Source organism: Pinus tabuliformis, chromosome 5_2 (genome assembly GCF_031772625.1).
Source record: "Pinus tabuliformis cultivar Carrire ecotype Pingquan chromosome 5_2, CPIR1, whole genome shotgun sequence".
Lineage (NCBI taxonomy): Eukaryota > Viridiplantae > Streptophyta > Pinopsida > Pinales > Pinaceae > Pinus > Pinus tabuliformis.
In genome coordinates, this window is record NC_142306.1 from 167328952 (window position 1) to 167356335 (window position 27384).

General features: G+C 36.0%; 1 protein-coding gene across 2 annotated transcripts in view; it reads right to left on the reverse strand.

Annotated features, from left to right (window-relative positions):
- The window catches only part of LOC149158080 (uncharacterized), a 211929-nt gene that overhangs the window by 25509 nt on the left and 159036 nt on the right, over nucleotides 1-27384 (reverse strand). For both annotated transcript variants that reach the window (XM_089436104.1, XM_089436105.1), the window contains exons 6-7: nucleotides 10254-10324; nucleotides 9965-10099 (exon numbers count right to left, since the gene is read on the reverse strand). In XM_089436104.1, the coding sequence (XP_089292230.1) occupies nucleotides 9973-10099; nucleotides 10254-10324 (198 nt within the window). In that variant the 3' untranslated portion in view covers nucleotides 9965-9972. The remainder of the gene's footprint in view (nucleotides 1-9964; nucleotides 10100-10253; nucleotides 10325-27384) is intronic.

A 27384-nucleotide genomic window follows, 5' to 3' on the forward strand; every position in this document is an offset into this window, starting at 1 on the left:
TCACTGGACTGAGTTGTGCGCGCTTCAGTATTCTTTGAAACATAAGTTTGTTGTTTATGTTCTAAGTGATCCAAATTCGTAGATTGATTGAAATGTCTGTTCTTGTGATTCAGATGTAGATAAAGAGATATTTTGGTTCCCCTTATCATGTGCGTGGAAAGATTCTGATTTACTTCAGGTTTCGATGTCGTCAAGTTAGTTACAAAATCTTCACTTGGAGGTTCCTTTATTTGAAATGCAACATTTGAATATGTTTTAACTTCTAATGGTTTCTCCTCTTCTTGAGTTGTGATATTGACTAAATCGGTATTTGTTCCTCTTTCTTCCACTTGGACTGAAGACTTCGACACTTCTTTCGTGATAAGTTCTTGTAATTTGTTTTTCAATGATTTCTTATCATCCTTAAGTTTCTTAATTTGAGTGAGTAGACTTTGTTTATGGCTTCTGAGACGTAAAAGTTCTTCATTTCTTGAGTCAACTTTATTTTGGTATTCAAGCTTCTCATCCTTTAAACAATTGATTTGTTCTAATAACCTTTGGTTAAGGTTTTTTAAGCATAAACTTTCCTCTTCTTTTCCTGATAGACTTTCGTTGAGTTTCTTTTCAGAAATTTATTTTTCTTGTTCTAATTGGTGTTTCTTAGCTTTACATTTTCTCACTTGCGTAAGTAGTTTTTGATTATGCTCCTTCAAACATGAATTTTCCTTATTTTTGTTGGATATGACTTCTTCAAGTTCTTTCTACTTCCTTGATACTGTTTTTGGATTCTCTTGAAACATTAGTTTCGAAATATCCTTAAGATCTTTTGTTGAAAGCATTATCAATTTTGATTTCGTTGTCATGTCTTAGAACATGACCATCTTCTTCTTGTAAGGGAACATCAACAATTTGTTTTTCAGAATGAACGTACCTAATTCCTTGAACCAAGGTCGACCGAGAATTATGTCAACCTTTTTGTCAAACATACTTACAATATGAAATTGAGATATGTACTCATAATGATCAATTGTCACTTGTAAATCATTAATTTCATATTCTTTTCCTCCAAAAAGACCTTCTCGTTCACCTATATTTGGCTCTAGAATTAATAGTTGATTTGCCAAATTAATATTGATGTAATTATTCTCGGCATTTGTATTAATAGTGATAATAATTTCTTTCCCTTGGATACACCCCTTTAATGTAAATAATCTAAAATCTACAATTGGAATACCTTTATAGGAAAATCTTCCTTCCTTTGTTTCTAAATTAGACTCCATCTTTTCTTCTTCGGATGAGCCTAGGGTTTTTAAAAGTAACCCCTTTAACTTTTATTTTCCTCAATTATATATTTTTTCCCACTTTAAAAAAAGTTAATATAGCTCCACTATTTAAATAAACTACACCTTATATTTATTATAATGCTTTTAAAAAGTAGTCTTCCTTTGTTATAACTTGTTATCCTTATTTCTCTTTATAGTTCTAGATTTAACCCTTTATAAACTTTAATATATGGATCTTTCAAGTAACCTTTTATAATAATACCTGCTTTGTACTTATATATATTTTCAATAATTTTATGACTTGAACTTTTCTTTAAAATACCCCTTTATAATATAATACTTCTCTTTATATATCTTTTATTTATAATTTTTTTATTCTTTTTGAAAAGTTACAACCCTAGTGAAATGTGGCTATTCACCTCTTTGGGGTATAATATAAAATATATGTCCACTTATGTGCTTTTGACTCGGTTAATTTTCTCCACGTAAAAAGTAAAACTTACCATTCACATAAAGAGATTTTGTATTCCTTTTGTTTTTCTTTTACTTTGAAAATACCATGGGCAATTACCATGGGTTGCTAAAACCACGAGCTTGTAATTCACTTATTGAAGAATCAAGATAATATTATCTACTCTTCTTTCTCTTACATATAGTTTTAAAGATATTTGGAAAGATTCTCTTTTAACTTTATCATGTACCTTTTATCAATAATGTAGAACCGTTTTATATATATGAATGTTATCCTTCCAAATTTACACTGGAATATATATATCTTTTTTTTTAATAGTATATTTTTATATTATTTTTTTCTCTATTTTTTTTAATCTTTATATGTACTTTTTTCTTTCACTATCTTCATTTTTTCTTTTTCTTTTTTTGTTTAATGGTCGAAGGCCTCTGACGAATCAACGATGGAGAAACTCCCAAAAGTGTAGAGAAACGCTTCAATCTCCACGACAACAATGTTAACGAAACCTAGATGGCCAAGGGCTTGGATCAAAGAGCATGTCTTTGTGCAGCGGTGGAGTGGCCAGAGGATCGAATTGCTCCAATAGCAAATGAAGTGAACAAAGTTCATTCTTCAAGTTAAATACTCCAGAAGACTTGGAATAAGTATATCTCCATTGAGATACAAGAATATATATATATATATATATATATATATATATATATATATATAAGTATGAATGAGAATGATGATACAATTGGAAATGAGGGTCCTGCGGTGGAGCGACCAGAGGATCGAATTGTTCCGATAGCAAATGAAGCGAACAAAGTTCATTCTTCAAGTTAAATATTCCAGAAAACTTGGAATAAGTATATCTCCATTGAAATACAAAAATATATATATATATATATATATATATATATATATGAAGTATGAATGAGAATGATGATACAATTGGGAATGAGGGTCCTGCATATATAGCCAGGTAAGTACCCTTTCACGCGCAGACATGTCTGTAGAGACATGCCTCTTTATTTAACTTAATTATTAGTTTTTTACATATTATTATGATTATTATCTGTTATCTATTTTTATCATTTTTACATAAATTATATTCATAACACATGGGGACTCTATGGCACATTCCTTTCCACTTATATTTTTGGACACTTGGATTTTGTTGAAAATTTTGCTTTGTTGTAGCCCACCCAATTTCAAGTTTTTGCACAATTTAATGCCAAAACCCATCATAAACATATGACTAATATGAATTTAAATTTGCATTTAACTTGAAACAGGGAACTACTCTACTACTTTCACTTCAATAACTGATACAATAAATTATTGCTACCACACACACATAAAATTTAGACACTTATTTTTGGTCTATGACTTTGGAAAAACCCACAAGGGGAAAACCAGTTCTAAGGGAGGATTTTATTTGCTTCTTAAGGAAATTTGTACAACAAGAAATTTGGACTTATCTCTTCCTTTAAAGGAGTGTCTTTGAAGTCCTCTTTCCTCTAAGTTCTAAAATGATATTTCAGACACACGTTCATCTCTCCTCAGGCGGAAATTTCGGGTCACTTGACAACTCCTTATACACAGAGCTTAGTGCCACTTTACAATCACGATTTGACTAAAAACTCGAGCTTAGATACTAGCAAGCATGCACACAAATTTATAATTGTTTCCTCCCTGAACTGTGTACGAAAACACTCTCAGAACCTGGCCCAAAAAATTCACTAACACTGCCCAGAATTCTATGGAATGAGAATGGACAAACTACAGAAATTTCTGACTGCCTGTATGTTGGTTCTAAGCAAGAAACAACTCATACATACCTGCAAAATGCCCTCAGCCTGTGTGCTAATGAAGGTTGTGACTGCTTCCTTGAGATTCAAGCCCTCCTCAAGACTTTAACTCGACCTCCAAGATAGATTCAAACTGCTGGTGGTTTTCTTCCTTGTTCTCTGTTGTAGAATTTTCTCACAAAGCTCTCTTCCTCCTCTCAAGTGGCTTGCCCTCCTCTCCTCAAATCTCTTGAGAATAATGAGCCTCCAACCTCTCTGTTTTCCTCTTTCATCTCCCTAAAGTGAGGAGAACCCTAACGCTTAGATCTAATGGCTGAGATTAAATCTCAACTCATTAGATCAAGGTTTAGATCATTCCCTCTCTTGACCTGCTCTCTCATGCGGTCTCCCTCAATTAATAAGCCTCCTAGTACTTTTAATGTTTTTGTACCATATGCACTTTTTTCTCATAAAGTCACCTTTAAAACATAAAAGTCACTTTAATAATATAAAGTGTACTTAGTACATTTATCATAAAGTCACTTTTATAATACATGACTTTAATAAATTAAAGTACATAGGACATGATTCATAAAAAGTACTTTAGCTCCTTGAGATTAATAAAACTCATAATGTCACCATGACAAAAGCTCATTAATGTGTCTCCCTAGGCCAAAAGGATAAATACCTAGGAAACACCTCCTTGGTACCCTTAATTTCTACAAATTTGAGAAATTATCCCACCTATATTGACTGCAGCAAGATAAATTTGCTCATGACAAGTTTGATGAAAGACTTAGGGTTTGTAAACCCTAGAGGTCTAGAAGGATATGACTTGTATTGTCTTGGCCCTAAGATTTTTTGAAACCCTAGAACGAGGCCTAGAATATTGAATGTCAATGGAGTTTGTACTTGGTTCATCTTCTTGAAGATTTCTTAGCTTACAATTGAGCCCTTATTGTGGCTAGATAACTCAAGGACGAAGAAACCCTAACTCATACAGTTCATGCAAGGAAGGAAAGGAAAGCTACATGCATTAATAGTTGATGATGAGGGTGAGGATGAGCATTTCTAGCTTGATGAGATTGCAGATGGATTGCAGTGATTTCTGCAAGAAGGCGGGGATCAAGAGGGAGTTGACAATTGGGATCCTCAAATCAAAAGATAAGTATTTCATATCTTTCCTCCTTGATTACTATTACTTTATTGGTCAACCTCTTGTCTTTGTATCTTTTGCTTGGTTATAATAGTCTCTTCCATGGCCTCCTAATGAGGTTTGTCGGTACATCATGAAAGTTGTTAAGGCTCTAGCAGCAGATGGAAGCATCAAGAAGAACAAAGCAAAGTTTGTGGCAAGAGGATTCTCCCAACATCAAGCATAAACTTAGCTAGAGTGATTTGTGTTCCAAGTGGGAGAAATTACACTGGCATCTAAAACCAGGCTAGATGATCGAAAGAGCTCCTAGTTCAGAGGGAGTAGGCAAGCCAATAAGTTTGAAGGGTGCCATGATGAAGGAAATAGTGCCAAGACCTGAAGGGAAATTAGTGGTGACTTCCAAGTGGATCTACAAGATCAAGCATACGGTAGATGATAGCATATAGAAGTACAAAGCGAGATTTGTCGCAAGAGGGTTCTCCCAAAAAGGAGAGGACTATGAGGAGACATTTGCTCCAGTTGCCAGGTACACTTCTACTAAAATTATTATTTCTATTGCTTCTATTATATACATCAAGTGGATGTGAAGACTGCTTTCCTCAATGGAGTGATCGAGGAAAAAGTGTATATGGAGCTACCTTAGGTCTTTGAGGTACATGAGAGGGAATCTCATGTTTGCAGAGTGAAGAAAGCTTTGTATGGACTTCGACCATGGTATTCTCGGATTGATGGATATTTGATGAGTCTTGGTTTATCTTGTTATTATACGACTTGTTTCTGATGGGACAAGAAGGACTCGTGTGACAAAGGGAGCAATAGCAATGGCAGAAGGATCTACTTCCATGATAGAGGGAGCGGTCAAGCCCTACATCAGTGTTAGGGGGATTTGACCTCTGAGTTCGAGATGAAGGATCTAGATTTGATGCATTCCTTTCCTTGGTCAAGGAAAGTATACTATTGAGATTCTCCAAAGATTTTAGATGATGGACTGCAAGTCCATGGACATTCCCATAGTGACCAATCTGAAAAAGTTGAAGCTCTTATTCAAATTTGGTGGATCCCACGATGTATAGGCAATCAAGCAAAGAGGAAGGACCAGTTGCCCAAGTGGATGTCATAAGATTGTCAGACTAGATGCAAATTTCCATGAAAAATCAACAACTAGTAGGGTTCGTGTCTGACACGAGTCAAAGTCATGTCAGGCTCAAATCGTGCCGAACATGCAGGATTTATGACACATGGGGGGAGGGGGGGCATGTTGGTGACTTAGGCGATAGGTTGTTGATTTGTTTTGGTTGAATTCTATTAAGTTGAAAGATTTGAACTCATGCAGCATAGGTATGGTAGGGTGCCATGATGGAGAAATTGTCCAACTTTGTGGATGCACATGCACAGTAGGTAATGGTTAGATGCCATAATGTTGGAGTTTTCTAACATGTAGAGGCACATGCAAAGCATGTATGCGTGCAATCAATAATTGATCCATGTATGCAACAATATAAGTATTAAAAGTGTAAGACAGGTTTATTGTTAAGGAAAATCCCAAAAAGAGGGAGTTGACCTTGTTGAGGCTTCTTCTTCTCTTGCAACATTGTGACTAAAGATTTGAAAGAATTGAACTCATGCAACATAGGTATGGTAGGTTGCCATGATGGAGAAATTGTCCAGCTTTGTGGAGGCACATGCAGAGTAGGTAATGGTTAGATGCCATGATGGTGGAGTTTTCTAACATGTAGAGGCACACGCAAAGCACGTATGTGTGGAATCAATAATTGATCCATGTATGCAACAATACAAGTATTAAAAAGTGTAAGACAGGTTTAATGTTAAGGAAAATCCCACAAAGAGGGAGTTTACCTTGTTGAGGCTTCTTCTTCTCTTGCTAAAGGTTTTAAGGTGCGTGGGTGAGACAATCACTGAAAAATAAAGGGACAACTAGCATCCCTCCAACCAATGTTTTCTGGTATATAAGGCAGGTTTTGGTTTGTTGTTCACTGCTTTAGCAGAAGGTATGCTTGTTGGCTCAATGTTTATCGGTTGAAATTCACTGGTAGCTCTCATACCATGTAGAAAAATTTGGGTTTCCTGTAGCCCTCCCCAGTTTCAATTTTCTTTGCATATGATTTAATGCCCACAGCCCCACAGTCATACTGATATATAAACTTAATGCAAATTTAAAAGGAAACAAAACAGGACTACTTCTACTTCTCTTTTCCTTTTACTTTACAGCTGATTAAATAAGGTATAACAAGCATTCACACAAATATGGACACATATCTTTGGTCAATCTCTGACTCTGGAAAAACCCACAAGGGGAAAACCAGTCTAGAAGTGGATTTTCATTATGCTTTTCGTGTAAATGCATTAAATGTACTTATCTCTCCCTTGGAAAATGTACCGAGCTCCCTAGAAAATCTAGCCACTATCTGAAAGTGCCACTTCAGCAATCTCTGCCTTCCTTGAACTGCATTCCACTATCAGCAATCCCCAGCCTTGATTTTTGTGCCACTGCCCAGCATATCCTCCTCGGAATTTGGACCACTACACAACATTAAATATGCTCGGAAATTATGCCTGTAGCCAGCAAACTCTGCCTCGTACTGTGTGCATGTCAGACCCTCCTCCTTGAATTTCGGGTCTGATATTTACTTAATCTCAGCACTGGAACAGACCTTATGACTTGGGTTGTTTCTCTGCTATCAGACCTTAAACTCAGGTCTGATATCTTCCTTAAACAACACTGGAAATATGCCTGGAAACTCACACTTACACTCAACCTTGACCTTGAACTATGTGCCTGTATCCTTGCCTAAAAATTTGGGCCTGTTGGGTAATTTCTCCTTGCTGTAAGTTCTCCTCACCTTCAGCAAATCTCCTCTTTCTCCTTGCTCTCCTCTTCAACACTTCACTCGAAAAATAATTGAGCTCTATTGCCTTTTTCCCTTTTAAGTCTCTCATAATGAGGAGAAACCCTAACCCTTTTGATCTATGGCTGAGATTAGATCTCAGCGCTCATAGATCAATGGTGGAGATCTGATCTTCATTTGACCCCCTTTTTCATGTGTAATCCCTCATTAATAACTTCCCTAGTCACTTTATAACTTAAAGTTATGTTGCCAGGAAACGTGGGTTCGGGGATGAGGATGGTTACGTCATTTTTTGAAACAGGGTGCGTGGGTTTGTCGGGGGTGTATATATATATATATATATATATATATATATATATATATATATGAATTTGTATATTTTCCAACTTTAAACAAGAAAAATAAAATATTTATGATTTAAACTTTAAAGATTTAAACATGCACATCATTGAACATTCAACATTCACATTGAAATTTAAAAATTTCTAGTTTGATATCAAGTGCAAATTGGAGTTTACATATTAATAAGAATCATGATATATGTCCATTGTCATACTACATTCAAAATTTTCCTTAAGGCATCTCCAAACATGAACTAGGAAATTTCAAAATAGTGAACAATGGCTTCCTCAAGCCATGTCATCAGCATCCATGTCATCAACATCACTTAGATCTTCAGTCAGCATGCTCTCCAGCTACATAGCTACAATAGTAATGACCTTAACATAGCTACAATAGTAATGACATTCAGCCTACACAATGAATCTACAGTGGCCATCTCTAGGTCAAAACTGCAGAAAGAGAAGTAAAAAGGCTGAGCTTGAAAAGAATTACAACAAAATCAGTAAAAAAAATTGACCCTAACATTCCCGATTTTGGGGTTCCATGCACCCGTTGTCAAGGTTCGGCGCACCCAATTAGACAAAAGAACCCAAATTTTGGTTGCGAAGAACCCGGTGCTTACTCGGAGAACCCGGTTCTTTTGGGTGCGTTTTAGAAGAACCTATACCCGAACCCGGTACTTGGGGACAAGAACCCGAGACGGGTTCGAGAAACCCACCCCAGGTTTGCAAACCTGTGCAGCATAGACTTTAAGTTGTACCTTGTACCTTTTTCTCATAAAGTCACTTTAAAAACATAAAGTGACTTTAATAATCTAAAGTACTTCATAACCTGACTTTTAAGTCACATGACTTTAATAACTCATAGAGTCACTTACTAAAAAGGTGTTTTCATGCGTTTTCTTACGCAAAAAGGCTAAAGCACTAGGAAACACCTCCTTGGTAAGTTTTCTCAACAAGACAAACATTTGAAATTTTACTTAACTATAATCTAAAGTTGCAAAACATCAAAAGGAATTGTATTATATAAAATCTGTCTTGTCAATTTGTTCATTCAATGAAACACTGACCACATTCCAAATAAATCAATTCAGGATGTAAAAAGCAAAAAATGACTAATAGCAAAATCCGAGAGAAATCATCAAACAACACTTGTTCTATGTTTAGGGTCACAATGGTTTGGAATAAATAGGAGCATCATAGAACATGCTAGGGCCCAGAAGCATTTATAAACAGCATCGTGAGGAGATAAACTAAACAGATGACAGTTAAAAAATATCACCATGGGTATTGTCTAGGTAGTAGCTGTGCATGTTTGTCAGTGACATTCTTACAAACATATTCCTATATTTCTATAGCAATACAATATGAGCTCAAATGTCAGTTACAAAATTACGCTAATGCACTACACAGATGGTGATCAAAATATATCGACATGGGTATTGTCTAGCTAGTAAACTGTGCCTGTTGCCAGTGACATGCTTCCAAAGAATCCAAACATGTGCCTATATTTATATAGCAATATAATGCGAGCACAAAGGTCACTTACAAGTTATGGTAATGCAAGTTTTAAAGCGTCTTATACATTCATTTCCTAAACATGCCTTTAATTTGTGCTTGTTCACATTATATGATCTTCAATGTGAAGAGTAGCATATTTAGCATGAAATAAGAATGCTAGGAAGCATTGGTTGACCTGTTGCTGCATAGCTAATTGATGACCATAGGATCTGGGTTTTTCATAAAAGCTTTTCATGCCCTTGAAATTAATGTTCTTAAGAGATATGCAAGATTGAGTAATGTGAACTACCTGCCAGCTTCCTAGCCACTATGATTTACGAGCTGTATAAATATTAAAAACCAATGTTGTGAAATCTATTATAATTTGAATTCTAAGACAATCAAAGTTTTAAACATGCAATAGATACTTGACTTGCACACATCGTGCATGTCTTTGAAAGCCTGCATTATTCAGCCAAGGTCATAGACATGAATCACTTCAATGGCATTGACTTCAGTATGATTTGTAATATTCAAACCAACACGACAAGGAAAAGACAATAAAAAGCTAGAGTAGTAATATAGTAAGTGCACCTATGAGATCATAGCCAGCTTGGTGCCAAAGCCTTCTGTGAAAGTTCACTTGAAGATTGATGATCCCCAACCTTCATAAGAGACCTATATTGCAGCTTGACACTCTCCGCATTATCTAAAGTTTTTACTACATACCTGACACCAGGAAGAATTGTTAGCTATACTTTAATGACTGGTGTGTCATCCACACAATCCTAATGAAAATAACAGCTGAACTAATTGTTGGACTCAATTAAAAGCTCATCGAAACTGTCAATCAAAGCTATATAATCGATATAGGAGAGCTCACCATCCATTCAAACACTGAGTTGTGATAACAGCCTCACGACCAACAAATCGTTCTGGAGTTCGCTTGTTTCCCTGGTTCAGAAAAAAAGAGAGAATGCATTTAGCTGAACTCTCTAGTCAAAATAATACCCAACAAAAATATTACTCATCATCTAACTCACCACGTTCGGCAAACAAAATAAATTAAATTCGAAGTTCGCCAAATTTCATTCCTAGGTGAATTTATTCAATGACGTTTGCAAATCTCAAGTTGAACACAAACACGAATATTTCACAAAATTCATCTAAAATTCTATTGAAATTAGTTTCAAGTTCATTATGAAATCACAGGAAATGCAAAGAGAATTGTAATTAAAAAATCAAAAAACAATAAAACCATAAAGGCTAAAACCTACTCACTACAAAAACAAATTCCAGGTTGCCTGCACTAATGGAATGTTGTTTCTGAATGTCAAATTTGACAACGAAGGAGAGACCAATACGGATTAAGTTAGCTTTGGGAGGATGTTGGGAGTTGTGTTGTTAATTTACACAGAAGATGACTTTTATTCAATAATATTTTTTATTTCTATTTGTTTATTTTTATCTTCACAATTTTGATATGTTAACTTTTATTTACACACTTAAAAATAAATTTATATATTTATAAACAATTATAATAGAAGTGTAATATTTCAACAAAATATAAAAGTTAAATATATAAAAGAAACATATGTAAATTAAAAAATATTTTAATCTTTAAATTTTGTTATCATTTATTATTTTTGAATATACATGTGTTAATTTTTTATTATTAACATACACACTTAAATTATATAAATTTATATATTTATAAACAATTATGATAGAAGTGTGATAGTTCAAAAAATTTATAAAATTATTTTAATCTTTAAATTTTGTTTTCATTTTTTTTAAATATATAAATGTTAATTTTTTATTCATACTATACAAACTTAAATTATATAAATTTATATATTTATAAACAGTTATAATAGAAGTATAATATTTCAATAAAATATAGAAGTTAAATATATAAAAGAAACATATCTGAATTAAAATAATATTTTAAACTTTAAATTTTGCTGTCATTTATTATTTTTGAATATATATGTGTGTGTTATTTTTTTATTTATATCATACACACTTAAATTATATAGATATAATATGTTTATAAACAGTTATAGAAATGTAATATTCAAATAAAATATAAGTTAAATATAAAAATTAAAATTAAAAAAAATATATATATATGATTTTTTTATACCATACATATTTAAATAATATAAATTTATATATTTATAAACAGTTATAATAAAAGTATAATATTCCAATATATATAAAAGAAAAAAACACACACATATATATATTTTAAAAATTATTTTAATCTTCAAATTTTGTTGTCATTTATTATTTTTGAATATATATGTTAATTTTTTTCATGTATACCACACACTGAATTATATAAATGTGGTTATTATAAACAGTTATAATACAAATATAATATTTTTGAATATATAAAAGAAACATATGTACATTAAAAAATATTTTAATATTGAACCTTTTTTATCACGGTATGCAACCACAAGGGATCCTCTTATGGCACCTATATATGTTTTTGTCTTTTGTTTTTGATATTCTATACATATTATCTAGCTCTGAACAAATGTATGATCAGGCCGTCAGACATAGACAGCAGCAGACACTCCAGCATCAATCTGGATATATTATACAGGATATGCTTGTTAACATCTACTATATGTAATTTTCATTTTATCTTTTAATGGGAATTACGATTTTTCTTTTGGGAAAAAAATTATTTTAATATTGGAATTTTGTTGTTTATTTTTTATATATAAACCATGAACACTTTTATTCTATAAATTTATATATTTACAAACAGTTATAGTAGAATGGTATAATTTAATATAATATGAAAGTTATATATATATATATATATATAGCTAGCTTTGAGGATTAGCTCAATTGGTCGAGTTCCCGTTGCTAAAGTACCATGCTAATGGGAGGTCATCGGGTTTATTCTCCTCCGACCTCGACACCCTCAGGATTAGAATCTGCTACTAAGCCGGCGGGAAGTGATCCCTCCAAGTGGATCCGCCGAGATATTTCCTCGGGAAAAAAATACACACACACACATATATATAAACATATGAATATTAAAAAAATATTTTAATCTTTAAATTTTGTTGTTATTTATTATTTTTATGTGTGCTTTAATTTTTTATTTATATTATATACACTCAAATTATATAAATTTATAAAAAATTATATATTTATAAAATAAGTCTAATATTTCAATAATATATAAAAGAAACATAAGTATATTAAAAAAAATTAATCTTTAAATTTTGTTGACATTTATTATTTTTGAATATATCTAAAAACACAATTATATCTTCACATTATATATATATATATATATATATATATATATATATATATATATATGTCGAACTTAATACCTAGGTTCATTTTCAAAAAAATTATCGAATATTAAAGTCGTCAAACTCAAATGAACCAGGTGACTTAGCTCATAATAAGGTTCAGCACTACTGAAGCAATAAAAAAATTAATAAAGATATTTGTGAAATTTCAGAGGGTGGCAAGAGCAAGAAAATAAGATAATTAATCAGGTAAAATGGATTAATTGCATTAAACTAAAAGATTGAGGTTTTGTGAAACCATGATCCAATGACTATCAATATCGACTTAGTTGCCAAAATGAGCATGACAGGTTTAGAAATGAAAACATCACTATCAACAAACATAATACCAAAGCAGTTACTGAGGAGAAGCAAATACCAAAAACATTGTGTAGAGATGAAAATCCCAAGCTCGGAGAGCACTAAAAACAGACATCAATCGAGCTAGGAGTTTGTCATAAGAAATTTTATAATATTCTGGGAAAATAAAGCAAAAAGTGGTAACTACATTTTTGATATTTTGTATATCACGTCGACAAAGTCCATGGAAAACAAGTGAATTATCACTTGGAAAGAAACCATCACATAAACACAAGTTTCAAGAAGATCGAAGAATTTATCATATATAAAATGGATACGCCTTTCAGAATAGAATGAAATGACTCTTAATGTAAAGCAAGAACATTCAAATTAATAAACTAGACTCCTGCAACGAATACCACCCTCCTATCCCAACAACTTAATTTAGAGAAAGGAGAACTCAATCAGTTCACAAAAGAAAAACATATAAACATCTAACCAATAAAGAAATTTATTTCAACAACTGCAATTTAAAGCAAAGAAAACTCAATCAATTCACTAAAGAAAAACATATAAACATCTAACCAATAAAGAAATCTATTTCAATATCTTGAAGTAATAGATAAGAGCATGGCATGAAATAATATCTAATGGAAAGAATTAAGATCAAATCCTTTACACAGAAGCAAGCTCATGGTAAGTGCTCATGGATGATAAAATAAAAAGACTATAGATGGGAAGGACTAAGCACATGTAATTTACATCACAAAGAAGAAAAAAACAAAATGTCTTTTTTGGGACTCTAAACACCCAAAATTGCATTAAATGGTAGAAGAAATAAGCCTATCATAAAAACAGACTGGATTGGTTATTATGATTCATTAATCAAGCTGAAGAAACTACAGAACTATGCTCTATATTCTTGCATATCAAATGGTTTTGGAAAATAGGACTGTGATATATAATATACAGGAAATGGAAGGCCAAAACCAAGTACTTCTCAAAAATACCAATGCCAAGATGTCAGGAAATCCATCTTAACTCCAGCTATGCTATGCACCAGGTGGTATCAAATTGCTTGAGGTGCCATACCATTTATCCACACCAAGTGGGTATGAAAACATTGAGATTCGCATCTCAAACAATTTTGAGAGCTCTTGGTTTATAAATCCAGGGAAAGATGGATATGTGGTAGTAGTACTGAAATTGAAGGCATAAGTTTCAAATATGGGTGATACCCTTGTGGAACATTGGGGTTTGGCCACTGTCACCTCACTAACCTGCTAGTTTTTGTAGCATCGGATGTGTTCTAGCCTTGAAGTTTTGTGGAGAGGCTAGAATATAGGAGGTCTCCAAAACCCAGAAATCATTTCTGGAAATTCCGCCTAGAAAGGACTTAATTAGATTATCAGCCAGTGTTTAAAAATTTCCCAAGTCTAAACTTAGGGAATATGGTTAATTAATCAGAATTAATTAAGTCAATGAGTGAGTGAATGTTCTAAAAACTCACACGGATCGACTTCAAGTTAATCCTGACCATCGATTCAGATTTAATCTTGGTCGTTGGAGTCCCAATAGAGGATTATAATAAGTCGACGGGCACTTGGACAAGACACTTCAGCAATTCGATTTCATGAGCAGATCAATTTCCAGAGTAGCAGCAGTCAGTTGCCAGAGAGAGAGCTAGTGAGATTGAAGCAGTGAGAGGGGCAGGGCAGTGAAGCCGAAGGAAGGGTTCCAAATCCGATGAGTAAATTTATAGAGAGGCAGGTGAGACACAGTGAGGCTAACGAAGAGCCGCATAGTAGCCTCTAGATGCAAAGTCGATTCGCTGAGGAAGATTGATGTTTTTAGTTCCAAAGGCCAAGAAGGAGTCCCAGAGTGTCGGAGAAGCGTCTTTCTGGTCAGCAGAAGGCAGAACGACTTCATCAGAATCCAGCAAAAGGCAAGTCATCCAGCTAGCTACGCAGAGCAGCACAGAGGCTCACGCAGTGCCTCAGAAGGCTAAAATTTTGAAGGCAAGTGGTGCCGGAAAATTGCTTGTGGGGTGAGGAAAATTCCTCTCCAAATTTTTGCCAGTATTTCTTAGTAGGATTGCCAATTTCGGCATCCAATTGTACTCAAATTATTTCACGGCTACTTACTATTAAAACCCACATCTGTTGCACCGGTTTTCCTAAGTCGGGTTTTTCAAGGGACATTTGACCAAAAATAACTGTGTTATTTTATGTGTGCGCTAGCATTTCTTCCAGCATTTATTCTTTAGCAATTTTATTTGTGTAGGTTGCAGTGTGAGTTATTCAGTATTTGTTGTAGGAAACAGTAAATAAATTGTTAAATTAAAATAACAATTAGGAGAATAATTTCCAATTGCTACAATAGGGATTCTGATTGTGGAATTTTCACATAACACTCCTTTGCACTTTGGACTTATGAAAGGTATCCTAGTCAAGGGGGTATCCCTAAGGGGTTAACTAGATTCACTTCATGTAATCAAAAAGGGAGTGAAGAGAACCTGGAAACAATGAAAAATGGAGAAAATGAGATAAGATAGGAGTGAAAAGGGTACCAATGCCTCACCCACTTGGGCAATGGAGTCACTTAAGAAATTTTAGGAGAGCAAGTCAAAGGTTTATAGGCAGCCATTTGACATGTTCTAAACACCTAGACTTGGTTCATCAATTGATTTTGGTGATTAGGTTTTACAAAATAAGTGAGGAAGAGGGTCACTTAAGACACCTTCTCAAAGCAAGTGTAAGATAGCCCCTACCCCATGATTGCAGCCATACATATCTACTACTAAAAGATAAAAATATGAGATGTGATCTTGGTGGCAGATGACTAGAGACTACAGCATAAGATTTAACAATATCACTATAAGTTCCGCCATTGTAGCAAGATGCTCTTTAGTGGCCTTATTAGCCTCTACCAATGCCATTCAAAATTTTGCGAAGTTTCTAATCTCCAAGTACGATCTAGAACAAATACACAAATCAAATTACACAAGGACAAGACTTACATAAATGAAAGACAGATCACCAAACTTGGAGCTATCATGCTCACAAGTGCTTTCATTCCTCCACTAATCCAATTTCGCAAGTGGAGGAAGCAAACCTTTATATTGGTTTCAGTTCTAAATCCCTCATCAATAAACAATGAATTGTTTCCTTAGGTAAATTATTCATCCTAAGAAAAATTATAAAATAATCATTTCCAACCTCCTCAAAAAACTTCTCGCTAAAGAGAGACAAGAATTAGTTGAGCTCCACAATCTCCTCCGGGAAGTTATAATAAAATAATCTAGGAAAACAATTTTCAATGAAATCCTCATCTAATTGACTCTAACAACCACGTAGACAATGAATAATAAAGGAGTTAGCTGCAACTTTCTTTCAAACATAAGTCCGAAAGATGCGAGTTTCACCATACCCATCCAAGACAAAATCCTCAAAATGTGCATAGAACAACTTACTTTCAGCCTCATGTGTGGCCTCCTTAATGCTGGGCACATTTCTCCAATTGCGGGCAAAAATGCATGTTCTCAAAAGCAGGGCTCAAAACCACGTGTCCAGATACCATGTCCAGAAACCATATGCAAAAACTAATGGCTAAAACCACGAACTGGTAGCTCCTTTAGAATACTTCCTAATATCCTTGGGGCTGCTTGTTCGTGTATGTGTGAAGGGCCAATCTGCTGTTTGTTCTTTGTATTAGCTCTGTAGCTCGTGTGCTTATAAATGGGTCAAAAGAGGTGCAAGCCAATACACTTTTGTTGTGATATCATCTCCCAGAACTGCTGTTAGTAGTTGTCATACTCTGTTTCTCAAACCATTTGATAGCATTCATGATATTCCATAATTCTGAAACTTAGAAGTAAATAGTACAAGAGAGCTCCCCTACCCCTTTTAAATATGGTTTCTATACAAATATGTGCAAAACAGATATTAATCTACTTGCATCCACAGTAAACCCTCTAAGGAGATGCATCCTAGGGCTGTGTGTAATGACTTACTGACCAACTGCATTCCAAATCTTCCCACAAGAATCAGATAAACTGCCCTCCAAATTTCAAAATATCTAACAAATCTGCCACAGGCTTCACGAAAATAGATTTAGCAGATAAAGGACATGAACCCAATCATCCCAAACGCCATGGGAGAAAACAAATTGAAACGCTATATGAAGATAAGGCACACAAGGGGTGTGTGTGTGTGTGTGTGTACCAATGTTGCACGAAGCGAGGATGTAGAGGGGACGTTTTTTGGAAGCAGAGATGAGGAAGCGTCATTTCCCAAAAATCTAGGAAGCAAAGCGTCTCGGAAGTGTCTACTATATCTATATATATATATATATATATATATATATATATATATATTGCATTTATATTAAAAAAAAATTCAAAATACCAAATTAGTTGTAGAAGACATGAAAACATGCATATTTTTACATAAATCAAGATAGATATGGCATCCATTGTACATCAATGATTAATTATTCCAGCATCTAGAATCTAGATTCCTCTTCTCTTGTATAGCCTTTGCCTCTACTTCAATTCTATAGGGATATTTGTCAACATTGCCTAATTTTGATCAAACAGCTTAATCCAAGCCTTATAATATGGTATGCCTGATCAATGATTTTGACTTGAGTGAAAGGTACATAATTGCTAAAACCATGACAAAGGAGTTCAACAATCAACAACACCAACACTGGGGTACATATAGGGCTTGGTGCTCTTGATTAAATTCCAATCACATGCCCTCATACAAGATATAATCCAATGAAACGCCACAATCCCATTGATCCTGAAAATTGTTAAGTCTGCTGAATTTTGAATGGGATATGAAATTCTATGTTCTCCATGTGAAGTCTGATGAGGTTGGGACCACTCTCAAACCATAGTTTTAAAAACTAGAACCGGTGATCGGACCGGTCCACCTAATAAACCGGGTTTCAAACCGGAACCGATTAAACAGGGACTGGTCAGGTCTAAATGAATCGGTCTTTAAAAAAATACATGAAATAATTAGTTTTTAATAATAAAAAAAACTATTTTTAAGATTTAAAACCATGATTCCAAATCAATAGAGACAAAATATGCAAGGTTTGTTCATCTATATACCATGTAAAGGTGAAAATATCAAAATGGCATCGAGTGCAATACATATCAGCAACAAAATACATAATCAATGAGGCTCTAAATGGCCTCTAGAGTCTGAAAACAATGCTCTAAGCTATGGGGTCACTGACCTACTACAAATCTACATATCAATGATCAACAACATGATCACTCCTCATCATGATCAAACTCGTCACCACTACTAGACAAGAGATCATCAACATGAGCTACATAAATAATACGGCTCAGAGTTTGAGGACTCCTAAAACTCCTCTACAACTTTAGTAGTAGTAGCAAAAATAGACATCAAAACAACAAATCATTGATCAACATGGGCACTCATGAAACTCGTCATTGACTCAAGTTTCAATGCTACTAGAAACACATAAACATCATCAACAAGAGATACATAAACATCATTTAGCTCAAAGTCTTCAGGCTTGGATTGCTCAACCTTCTAACATGATAGAAATTGAAGACGTTTAACATGTACCAATGATTTTGGTTTGAGTGAAGGGTTCATCTCCTCAACCTTATAATGTGGTATAAAAATATTAGCATCCCTAAACAGTTGTTTTCCTTTGAGTGAAGGGTGCATTCTTGTTAAGGACATGGTAGAGGAGTTCACTAATCAATACCACTAACATCAACAAAGTTCAACAATCAATGCCACCAACATCAAGGTTCTTAAAGGGCTTCATGCTCTTGGTCAAATGCCAATCTCATACCCTCACGCATGATAGAATCAAATGGAAACATTGCAAACCCCCAAACCATGAAATCCTAAAAACCATTAAGTCTGCCCTAGCAATAAACCGGTCGGTTTATGATGGCACTGGCCGGTTTGACCATAAACCGGCCAGTTAGGACTAGTTTATCTAATTTTTGGCGAAGGGAGAGGTCAAACCGGGTTTTTCTGCCAATTTGACCCAGTCAGCGAGTGAACTGGCTAGTTTGATCGGTCACTAGTTCAAACCAGCCAGTTTTTAAAACACCGTCTCAAACATCCCAAGTCATTTCATGGTAATGTTAAAATTTTAAGTAAAAGGATGGAAATGAAAGATAAAGGAGAATGTCACTTTTTCTTTAAGAATGTAACATTACCATTAGGGAGAATCTAGGAAGCGTCTAGGGAGCATCAAGGGGCACTTTGGGAGTATTTGGAAAGTGTAGTTCCTCACATAACAGTTCGAAATTTCCAAAACAAAAAAAAAAAAACCCCACAAAACTATGTGAGTTGTCCACCTTCTCTCGGATCCACTTGCGATCCTCGATGGATACACGCTCGAACCTCCACAAATCCACACTTGCTCCTTTCCAGATCCACGGATCAGGTAGTAGGAACCGCAGATTGGGCCCCCATGGATCCAAATTTCCAAGAATCGCAAAAAAAGGCGGAATCACGGATCTGATTTTCGGATTGGTAGTTCCACTGAAGGATCGATGGCGAATCCATACAGGATGCGGTTCTGCCTCCAGATCCTTTTTGGGGGGGGGGGGGTTCCTGCAACACTGATGTGTACGCTTGCATTTTTTTCCTTAAGAAGGATAGGCTCGATCAGGTCCTCATTGACACAGGTCGAACATAAAATTTTATGCTCAGAATAGGTTGGCACCAAATTCCAAGAATAGGTCAATTTCCTTTCCGAAATTTAGGATACTTCTGCCACATTTTCACTGAAAATCAAGTATGGAGAAGCTTCATTGAAATATGTGTTGAGTGGACAATTTACCCCTTTGTGGAGCACTCCCTCAAACCAGCTTGTTGATCTTAACGCGCAAACTCAAATGTGGACAGCCTCCGCTTAGATTCCTGCTACCCACCAAAAAGTGTGCAACCCCATGGGAGGACATTTTTCTCCTACATTGGACAGCCAGCCACCCTGTAGCCCTACATTACCCGGTTTATGCTGATATACCATATTCCTCCGCCATTTACACTGGTCAAACACCTCTCGCCATCCGACATTCCTCTTTAAGGAAGGTAGGTCACCATTCAACCACTGTTTTTAAAAACAGTCATTTCGAAACTGACTCGGCCGAGTTGGTCCGAGTGGTCGACTCGGCCTTTGAACCGAACTGGCCGACCTGGTTGTTACCGAGCTGGCCGAGTTGGCTAACAACTCGACCGGCTCAATAACAACCCGGCCGGCTTGGCCACAACAATCGGTCAAGTCACTTCAGCGCAATGTTTTTTTGAAATTTGTTTTTTGGGGACCCCAACGCCCAATGTAATCTGTCTTTGGGTTCTTTGGGGTTCATTCCCCTCTCCTAAACCCTATAAAACCCATCCAACCCCTTTCATTTCCTCACAACCATCTCATTGCATTTGAGTGAGAATTTGAGTGAGAGTTTGTGAGGAGTTGGGGAGTTTGTTTTTGGAGTAGCAATGAGGAGTTTTGGGCAAGCATTGTAGTAGGAGTGAGGAGCTTCTTGGGCAGCCATTGGAGCAGCATTGGGGAGTTGGTTTGTTGGAGCAACCTTGAGGAGACAGTTTGTGCCTAGAGGTATTTTTTTCACTTGTAAAAATCTATTTTTTCTTATTTATTTTTTTGTGCAAATCTGGAAATTGAAAAGAGTGTTTTTTGTGAAAGAAATGAACATTGAAGCAATGCCATTTTTTTTGTTTTCATTTTCAGATTTTTTCCTTTGATTTCCAAGTGAAAAAATGGCACCTAGAGTGAAAGATGTTGTTTGGGCATATGTTGAAATGGTTGATAGTCAAATGCATTGCAAATTTTGCCATAGAAAAATTAAGGAAGGTCCTGGGGCCATTAATAGGCTAAAACAACACTTAGCAGGGATTAGAGGCCAAATTACTCCATGTGAATCACCAAAAATTGGGGAGATTAGGAAGGATTTGTTAGCCAGCTTTAAGAAATTTAAAGAAGAAAAGGCCAGGCAAAAAAATTAGAGACTGAAATTGGGAGGAAGAGGAGTATACAACAAATGATGGCTACCAACCCCCATTTTGATTTTGAGGGTTTTTCTTCTATCCCTTGTACTGATGCATCCAACCCCTTCTAATATGTTCCTCCCTCTTTGGAGTCTATTCAAGAAAAGGGTAAGGGTAAAATGCAAAAGGAGGGTGATATGAATATCAAAAGTCATTTCACTGTCACACCCTCCTCTCCATCAAATGCACATGGTCCTCAAGCTAGTAGAACTTTGCAACCCACTTTAGATGACCATTGGAAGAAAGAATTGAGGGAGATTGCTTGTGATTACATATGTAGATGGTGGTATGACGCTGATATCCCCTTCAATGCTTCTCGTTCACCATATTATGAGCCTATGTTTGATGCCATACATGTTGTTGGAAAAGGCTTCAAAGGCCCTACTATGCATGAGATAAGGGGGTATTGTTTGCAAAAAGAAATTGCCTCCATTAATGAGTATTTGAAAGATTTCAAGGATTCATGGGCAAGAACAAGATGTACCATCATGTCAAATGGATGGACTGATCAAAGGAACCGTCCATCATAAACTTTCTTATCTTCTATCCACAGGGAACCATGTTTCTAAAATCATGTTGATGCATCTGATAAGGTACAAGATGGACAATTGTTGTTTTGGCTATTGGACGAGGTTGTTAACGAGGTGTGGGTGGCTAATGTTGTTCAAGTCATCACAGATAATGCCTCTAACTATGTTCTTGTTGGTAAACTGTTAGAGGAAAAATACAAAACCATATTTTGGACCCCAAGTGTTGCACATTGCATAGACCTCATGCTTGAGGATATTGGCAAATTAGATTGGGTCAAAAACAGTGAAGATCATGCCAAAAGCATAACAAAATTTATCTACAACCATTCATGGATTTTGAGCCTTATGACGAGACACACAAGGGGCAGGGATATTATTAGGCCTGCCATAACTAAATTTGCTACTCATTTTTTGACATTGCAATCTACGCTTTCACAACATAGAAACTTGCAAAAGATATTTTCCAATGATGAATGGAATCAAAGTCAGTGGTCTCACAAACAAGATGGCAGAGAATTGAAAAAGAAAGTTAATGAAGAAATATATTGGAGAAAGATAGCAGAGATTGTGAAGGTTGTTGAGCCACTAGTTAAGGTGTTGCGATTGGTGGATGGGGAAAGATTGGCTATGGGCTTCATCTATGAGGTTATGGATCAAGCAAAGGAGCAAATAAAGAGGGCATACAAGGATAAAGTGGCTAAGTATGGGCCCATTTGGGCAATCATTGATGAAAGATGGAACAATCAACTCCATCGCCCTATAGATGCATCTGGGTATTTTTTGAACCCATGGTATCATTATAAAGCTCTGGCGGCAAGAACTTTGAAGGGGGAGGTTAGAGATGGATTGATTGACTGCATTGATCGCATGATCCCATTGGAGTGTGATCAGCTAGAGATACACTGACCGGTCACAACCTTCAGCAAAGCCACAAGTACCTTTGGGAAGAACCTAGCAAAGATTGCAAGGGAAGCAGATGAGCCAGGTAAACAAAATTTTCAATTTTCAAATTCTTAATACATATTTTGTTAAATCGTTTATAATTTGAAAGTTGGATATAATTTGTAATTTTGTTGAGCTAATTCATTACACTCCTATGTTTTTTGCAGCACAATGGTGGGAGGCTTTTGGTAGCCATTGTCTTGAATTGCAGAAGTTTGCAATTCGTATTTTGAGTCAAACTTGCAGTGCTACTGGGTGTGAGTGCAATTGGTCTGTCTTTGAGAGGATTCAAACGAAGAAGAGAAACCGTTTGGATCAAAAATGATTAAATGATCTAGTCTATGTCCAATACAACCTTCGGCTCAGACGCAACCAATTGTTGAACAAAAGACCCGATTCAGATCCCATTGTGTTGGAAGATATTGATCCAACATCAAATTGGGTAGTGGAGACTCACCCAGCAGAGTTTCATTTTGATGAGGATATTGATTATGATTTACAAACGGGGGAATCACTTGAACATAATGTTCAGTTGAATGCAGATCCACTTGTACTAGCCTCAAGGCCAGCCCCAAGTCCTCCAGTTGCAGGCGCTTCCTCTGCTCAGCCACGACGGAAGCACATATCTCGTCTATCTCAGCAGCCAGCAGTCTGCTAGTACTACCACTTCTACAGTTGCAGTTGGAGATGATGATGGGGAGGAGCCATGGGCTTCCCTATTTGACTCTGATTCAGAGGTTGAGCCAGATGATGTTGGCTCCTCTAGCAGTATCCAGTAGTATTGGACCTTGGTCACAGTTTACTTTTGTTGTAGAGGCCATTTCTAGCCTCCTTGGTTATGTGTTTTTGTTTTGGTCTCTATATCATCATCATGTATGTATTGGACAATGCACTGGGTTCCATTTTAATATAATGGATATATTCATGAGCCAACTTTGATCATAGGTTGTCTTCTATCTATATTCTAAAGCTTTGTGTTTGGAAACACGAATGAAAATCTTTAAAATTATGTTTTTTATAGAAAAATAAATATTTAATGTATTTTTTACAACGACCGAGTCATTGAAATCGAACCGGCCGAGTCGATACCGAGTCGGAGTCGGAGTCGAAGTCGACCCTCAGCCGAGTCGGAGTCGGAGTTTTAAAACATTGCATTCAACAGGTATTTTTAGCATTTTGCAATCATTTGTTTTTACTTAGTGTTTTGGGCATTCTAACATGGATTAAGGGGTGATTTGGATGATTGACCAATCTTGACTATAGACTTGTTCTCTCACCTTACCAAGGAGGTTAGTTTTTGACCCTAGTCCAATGGGACCTCCTCTAAGGCCTTAGGATTATAGGAGGAGCACTACTTATGAAATTTGGACTGAAGTAGAGTGTCCATAACCTTTCCATACTTGCCACTCTCCATCATTCCCTTGATTTCATATCGATCCTTTGGGTCTATTGTCATTGGTTCAATTGAATTGGCACCTTCATATCCTCATCCTTAAGTATGGGCTGAAAACTTTGCCCTGTGAGGTTGAAGCAGCTAAAAGAAAGGTAAAAGCATAAGATGGCCACAATGAAAGAAAGAAAGAAAGTTAAATTGCAAAAGATGACCAAGACATTAATTAGCGCATGAGCAAAATCCTAGCATGAGCTCCACCCGCCTCATTAGCTATCACCCACTTCCTAAGCACTTGACGCTCCACCGCATAATAAAGAAAACCTTGCATGTCCCAACCCTATGAGCAAGAAGCGAACTCATAATTAAGGGGTAAATGAATGTTTTATCATTAAAAGCAAGCTTGGACACCTAAGATATGCTCCCTGTCAAAGCTTTATCAAAAAGAAGCAAAAGGTGCGCCACAGGAATGGAAAAAGCAAGCCGAGGAAAGGGGTAACTCATGCCTCCACGATTGCTCCCTCCATATATCTATACACTCATTATGATGGACCTCCATCAATTGGTCCCATGACCATGGCACCTTGCCATGAAACATTTGCCCTTCGTTGCCACATTATCACTAACACTTATGAATTGAAGGTTTGACCTAGGACATGTCACCCCCCCTTAAGGGCGGAAGCACCTAATAGGTTTGATGATCTAGCCATCCTTAACAATGGTAGGGAACATTTTACAGGACTAGGTCTAGTTAGATATTTGAAGGTGATCCCAGTTTGAAGTATTATGTATGCCCTTAACAATTAAGAATGATCCACTATGATGCATCTATGGTCATTATCCCTAATGACTAGTAACTTTCACTTGATTTTGAGATGATTTTGCTAGGTGTTCTTTCACACAGTAGCAGAGGCACTAAGCGCACAATGCATGTCTCCACTAGACATTATGCCCAAGCCATCCCACACTTTCAGAGAGAATTATGTCCTTGAAAATGTAGTGTTGCCCCTCCAAAGCAGAGCATTGGGCATTTGATAACTTTGGCAGATGATTGACACTAGAGCACCACCAGATGCTGAAACATTAAGCACCCTTTGCTTGGTGTTGGAGATTCTTGATGATGTACCTAGTGGACCCCAAAATACCCCCAAGTTGGCCTTGACACTGTTTGATGGGTACGACTTGATTTGGAGTCTAGATGATGATGGCCATTCCCAGGCTGACAAAGGAGGGCTTGTATTATCTCTTGGAGCCCTAATGTTGGAGAGAGACAATGCCATGTCGCACTCCTAGCCCTTAAGAAGGTGTCATAGGGCACCCAAAGCATGGTATTGACATTTGGAGGCATTTTGAGGCACTACTTGAGGATCTCTCCTCAAGGATTGGAGTTGATTATGGGATGGAACATCCCCCTAGCCCATCCATGCACTTTCACAACATTTATTGCCCAAAAAGGGCATGAATTCATGCTTATGGAGGATTTCAACCCACTTGTGTGGGCTTTTATAGCATATTTTTATTATTGTGAGTTATGGAGTTGGCTTGTAACCTCTTATCTTGATGGACAATCAAAATTAAACTTGTCATGCTAATTTTAGTGAGTGTTTGACCTCGTATATATTGAGGATCACTCACTTGACATTTTTTATCATCACACTTGAGCTTCGGCCTCTTTCCTAGAGCTTCACTTAACCTTTGTGTAACTTGCTACTTGTGGAGATGTGACTTTTGGAGCTTTTCACTACTGGAGATTGGCTTATGTATTGGAGAAGTCTTTTTGGGATTGAAAGGAGGACTTTTCATGGAATAATTGCAAGTTTATTGCAGATTTTTCATTATTTTACATGTAATTAAATTATCACTAGGGTTTTTCTATGATCCATGTCTCTATGCAAATTATTTATGGAGAATCTTTGTTAATTTTTAAGTGTTAAACATTTCTTCCTTGAAATCCATAGGAGAACTCCTTGTGTGCATCTCCTATTTAATTTCTCCCCTCATAAAAGATAGTTAGGGTTTTATTAAGTAGAAAAAAGAGTTTCCCCCCTTAGTCCGATCATTTGTCATTTATCTCTAAAAATTGACCTAAGACTCCATCACCCAAGTAGGATTAGGCACTAGCAAATTTTGTGTTGATCAAAAACCTTGAAAAACTAAATATTTTCTTCCTTTTTATTTTTCTAAGCCTTTTAAGGCAAGCCACTAGGGGTTTTTCCTAGGGCTGAATCGGTTTGGGTCATTTGTGGATGAGTGTTTATGGAATAGAAAACTAAGTTTTATTCTTGTAATCCTTTTAAACACAAAATTTAGCCTTTTTCATAGTAAAACTTCCCCTTGGAGCGCTGACAATGTTGAAGTGTGTAACGAGTTTCAACCTTCATAATTGTATTTGTCCAATGACACAATGTAATTATTGTTATATTTAGAAAAATAAAAAATTATTGTAAAATAAATTGACTTATTAAAGCATGGGTTTCATGCTTGGGTCAATGGTCAATAGTTCAAGCACCCATTGTGTGCTCTACGGGTTTTTTTATTGAATCAAGTCAAAGTCATAATGTAAAACCCCTTTGACAGTTCATGTATCAAGAAGAGAAAAATATTTATTATGTAAACGCATTATCTAAAATGTCACCAAGACCATGCCGGCTAGTCCTCATCAAGTTGGCTTAAAGAGGTATAAAAGGACTTCGACCTCCTCAAAGACTCACTTAACACACACATCTTTTACATGGTTCTGCAGTAAAGAAAGAAGTGCAAGGGTCTTAGAAGAGGACTAGAAAAGTAACGAAGAAACAAGGAAGGCTAATTTGTCAGGTTCAGTCCACATGTGCAAGGTTTCTATGGAAGATCAAGGTCTCTACAAATCCGAACTTTGCAGAAGACTGTAGCAGACATTGTTGAAGAGCACATCTCTTGGTTGGATAGTTGGCCTAGTCTTGGTGTGTTGGTCTAGGGTCTATGGTCTTGGAAGTCTACTTTGAATTGATTCTAAAAGGAGGGGTTCCCTGGGTTTTCCCTTATTGAGGGGTTTTTTCCCTGGCTTGGAGCCTATCTCTAGTGCTCCTCCTGTTGCTTTTGTGATCTTCTAAGTTTGGCATTTTTCTTGATGATGAGAGAACATAATAATGGAGAAGAAGAACTAATAAAATATCACAAGAACTTGTCAATGCTAAGAAGAAATCACTTGCAAAAACCCTAAACAGTGTTCCCTTGATTTCTCAACATGGTATCAGAGCTAGGGCTTTGAAGAGGGTAGAAAAGAAGAACTTGGCTCTATCTCATCTTAAGAAGAGAAAAAACCCTAGAACGAATTTGTGAAGGCAAGAAAATCAAATTTCTACAAGCTCCATCAAACTCTAATCACTATAACAAGACTGCATGCTTACTCAAGGAAAGCGAAGGCATAAAACTATGTGTTTGATGGACCTAAACTTTAAAGGCTAGACAAGCA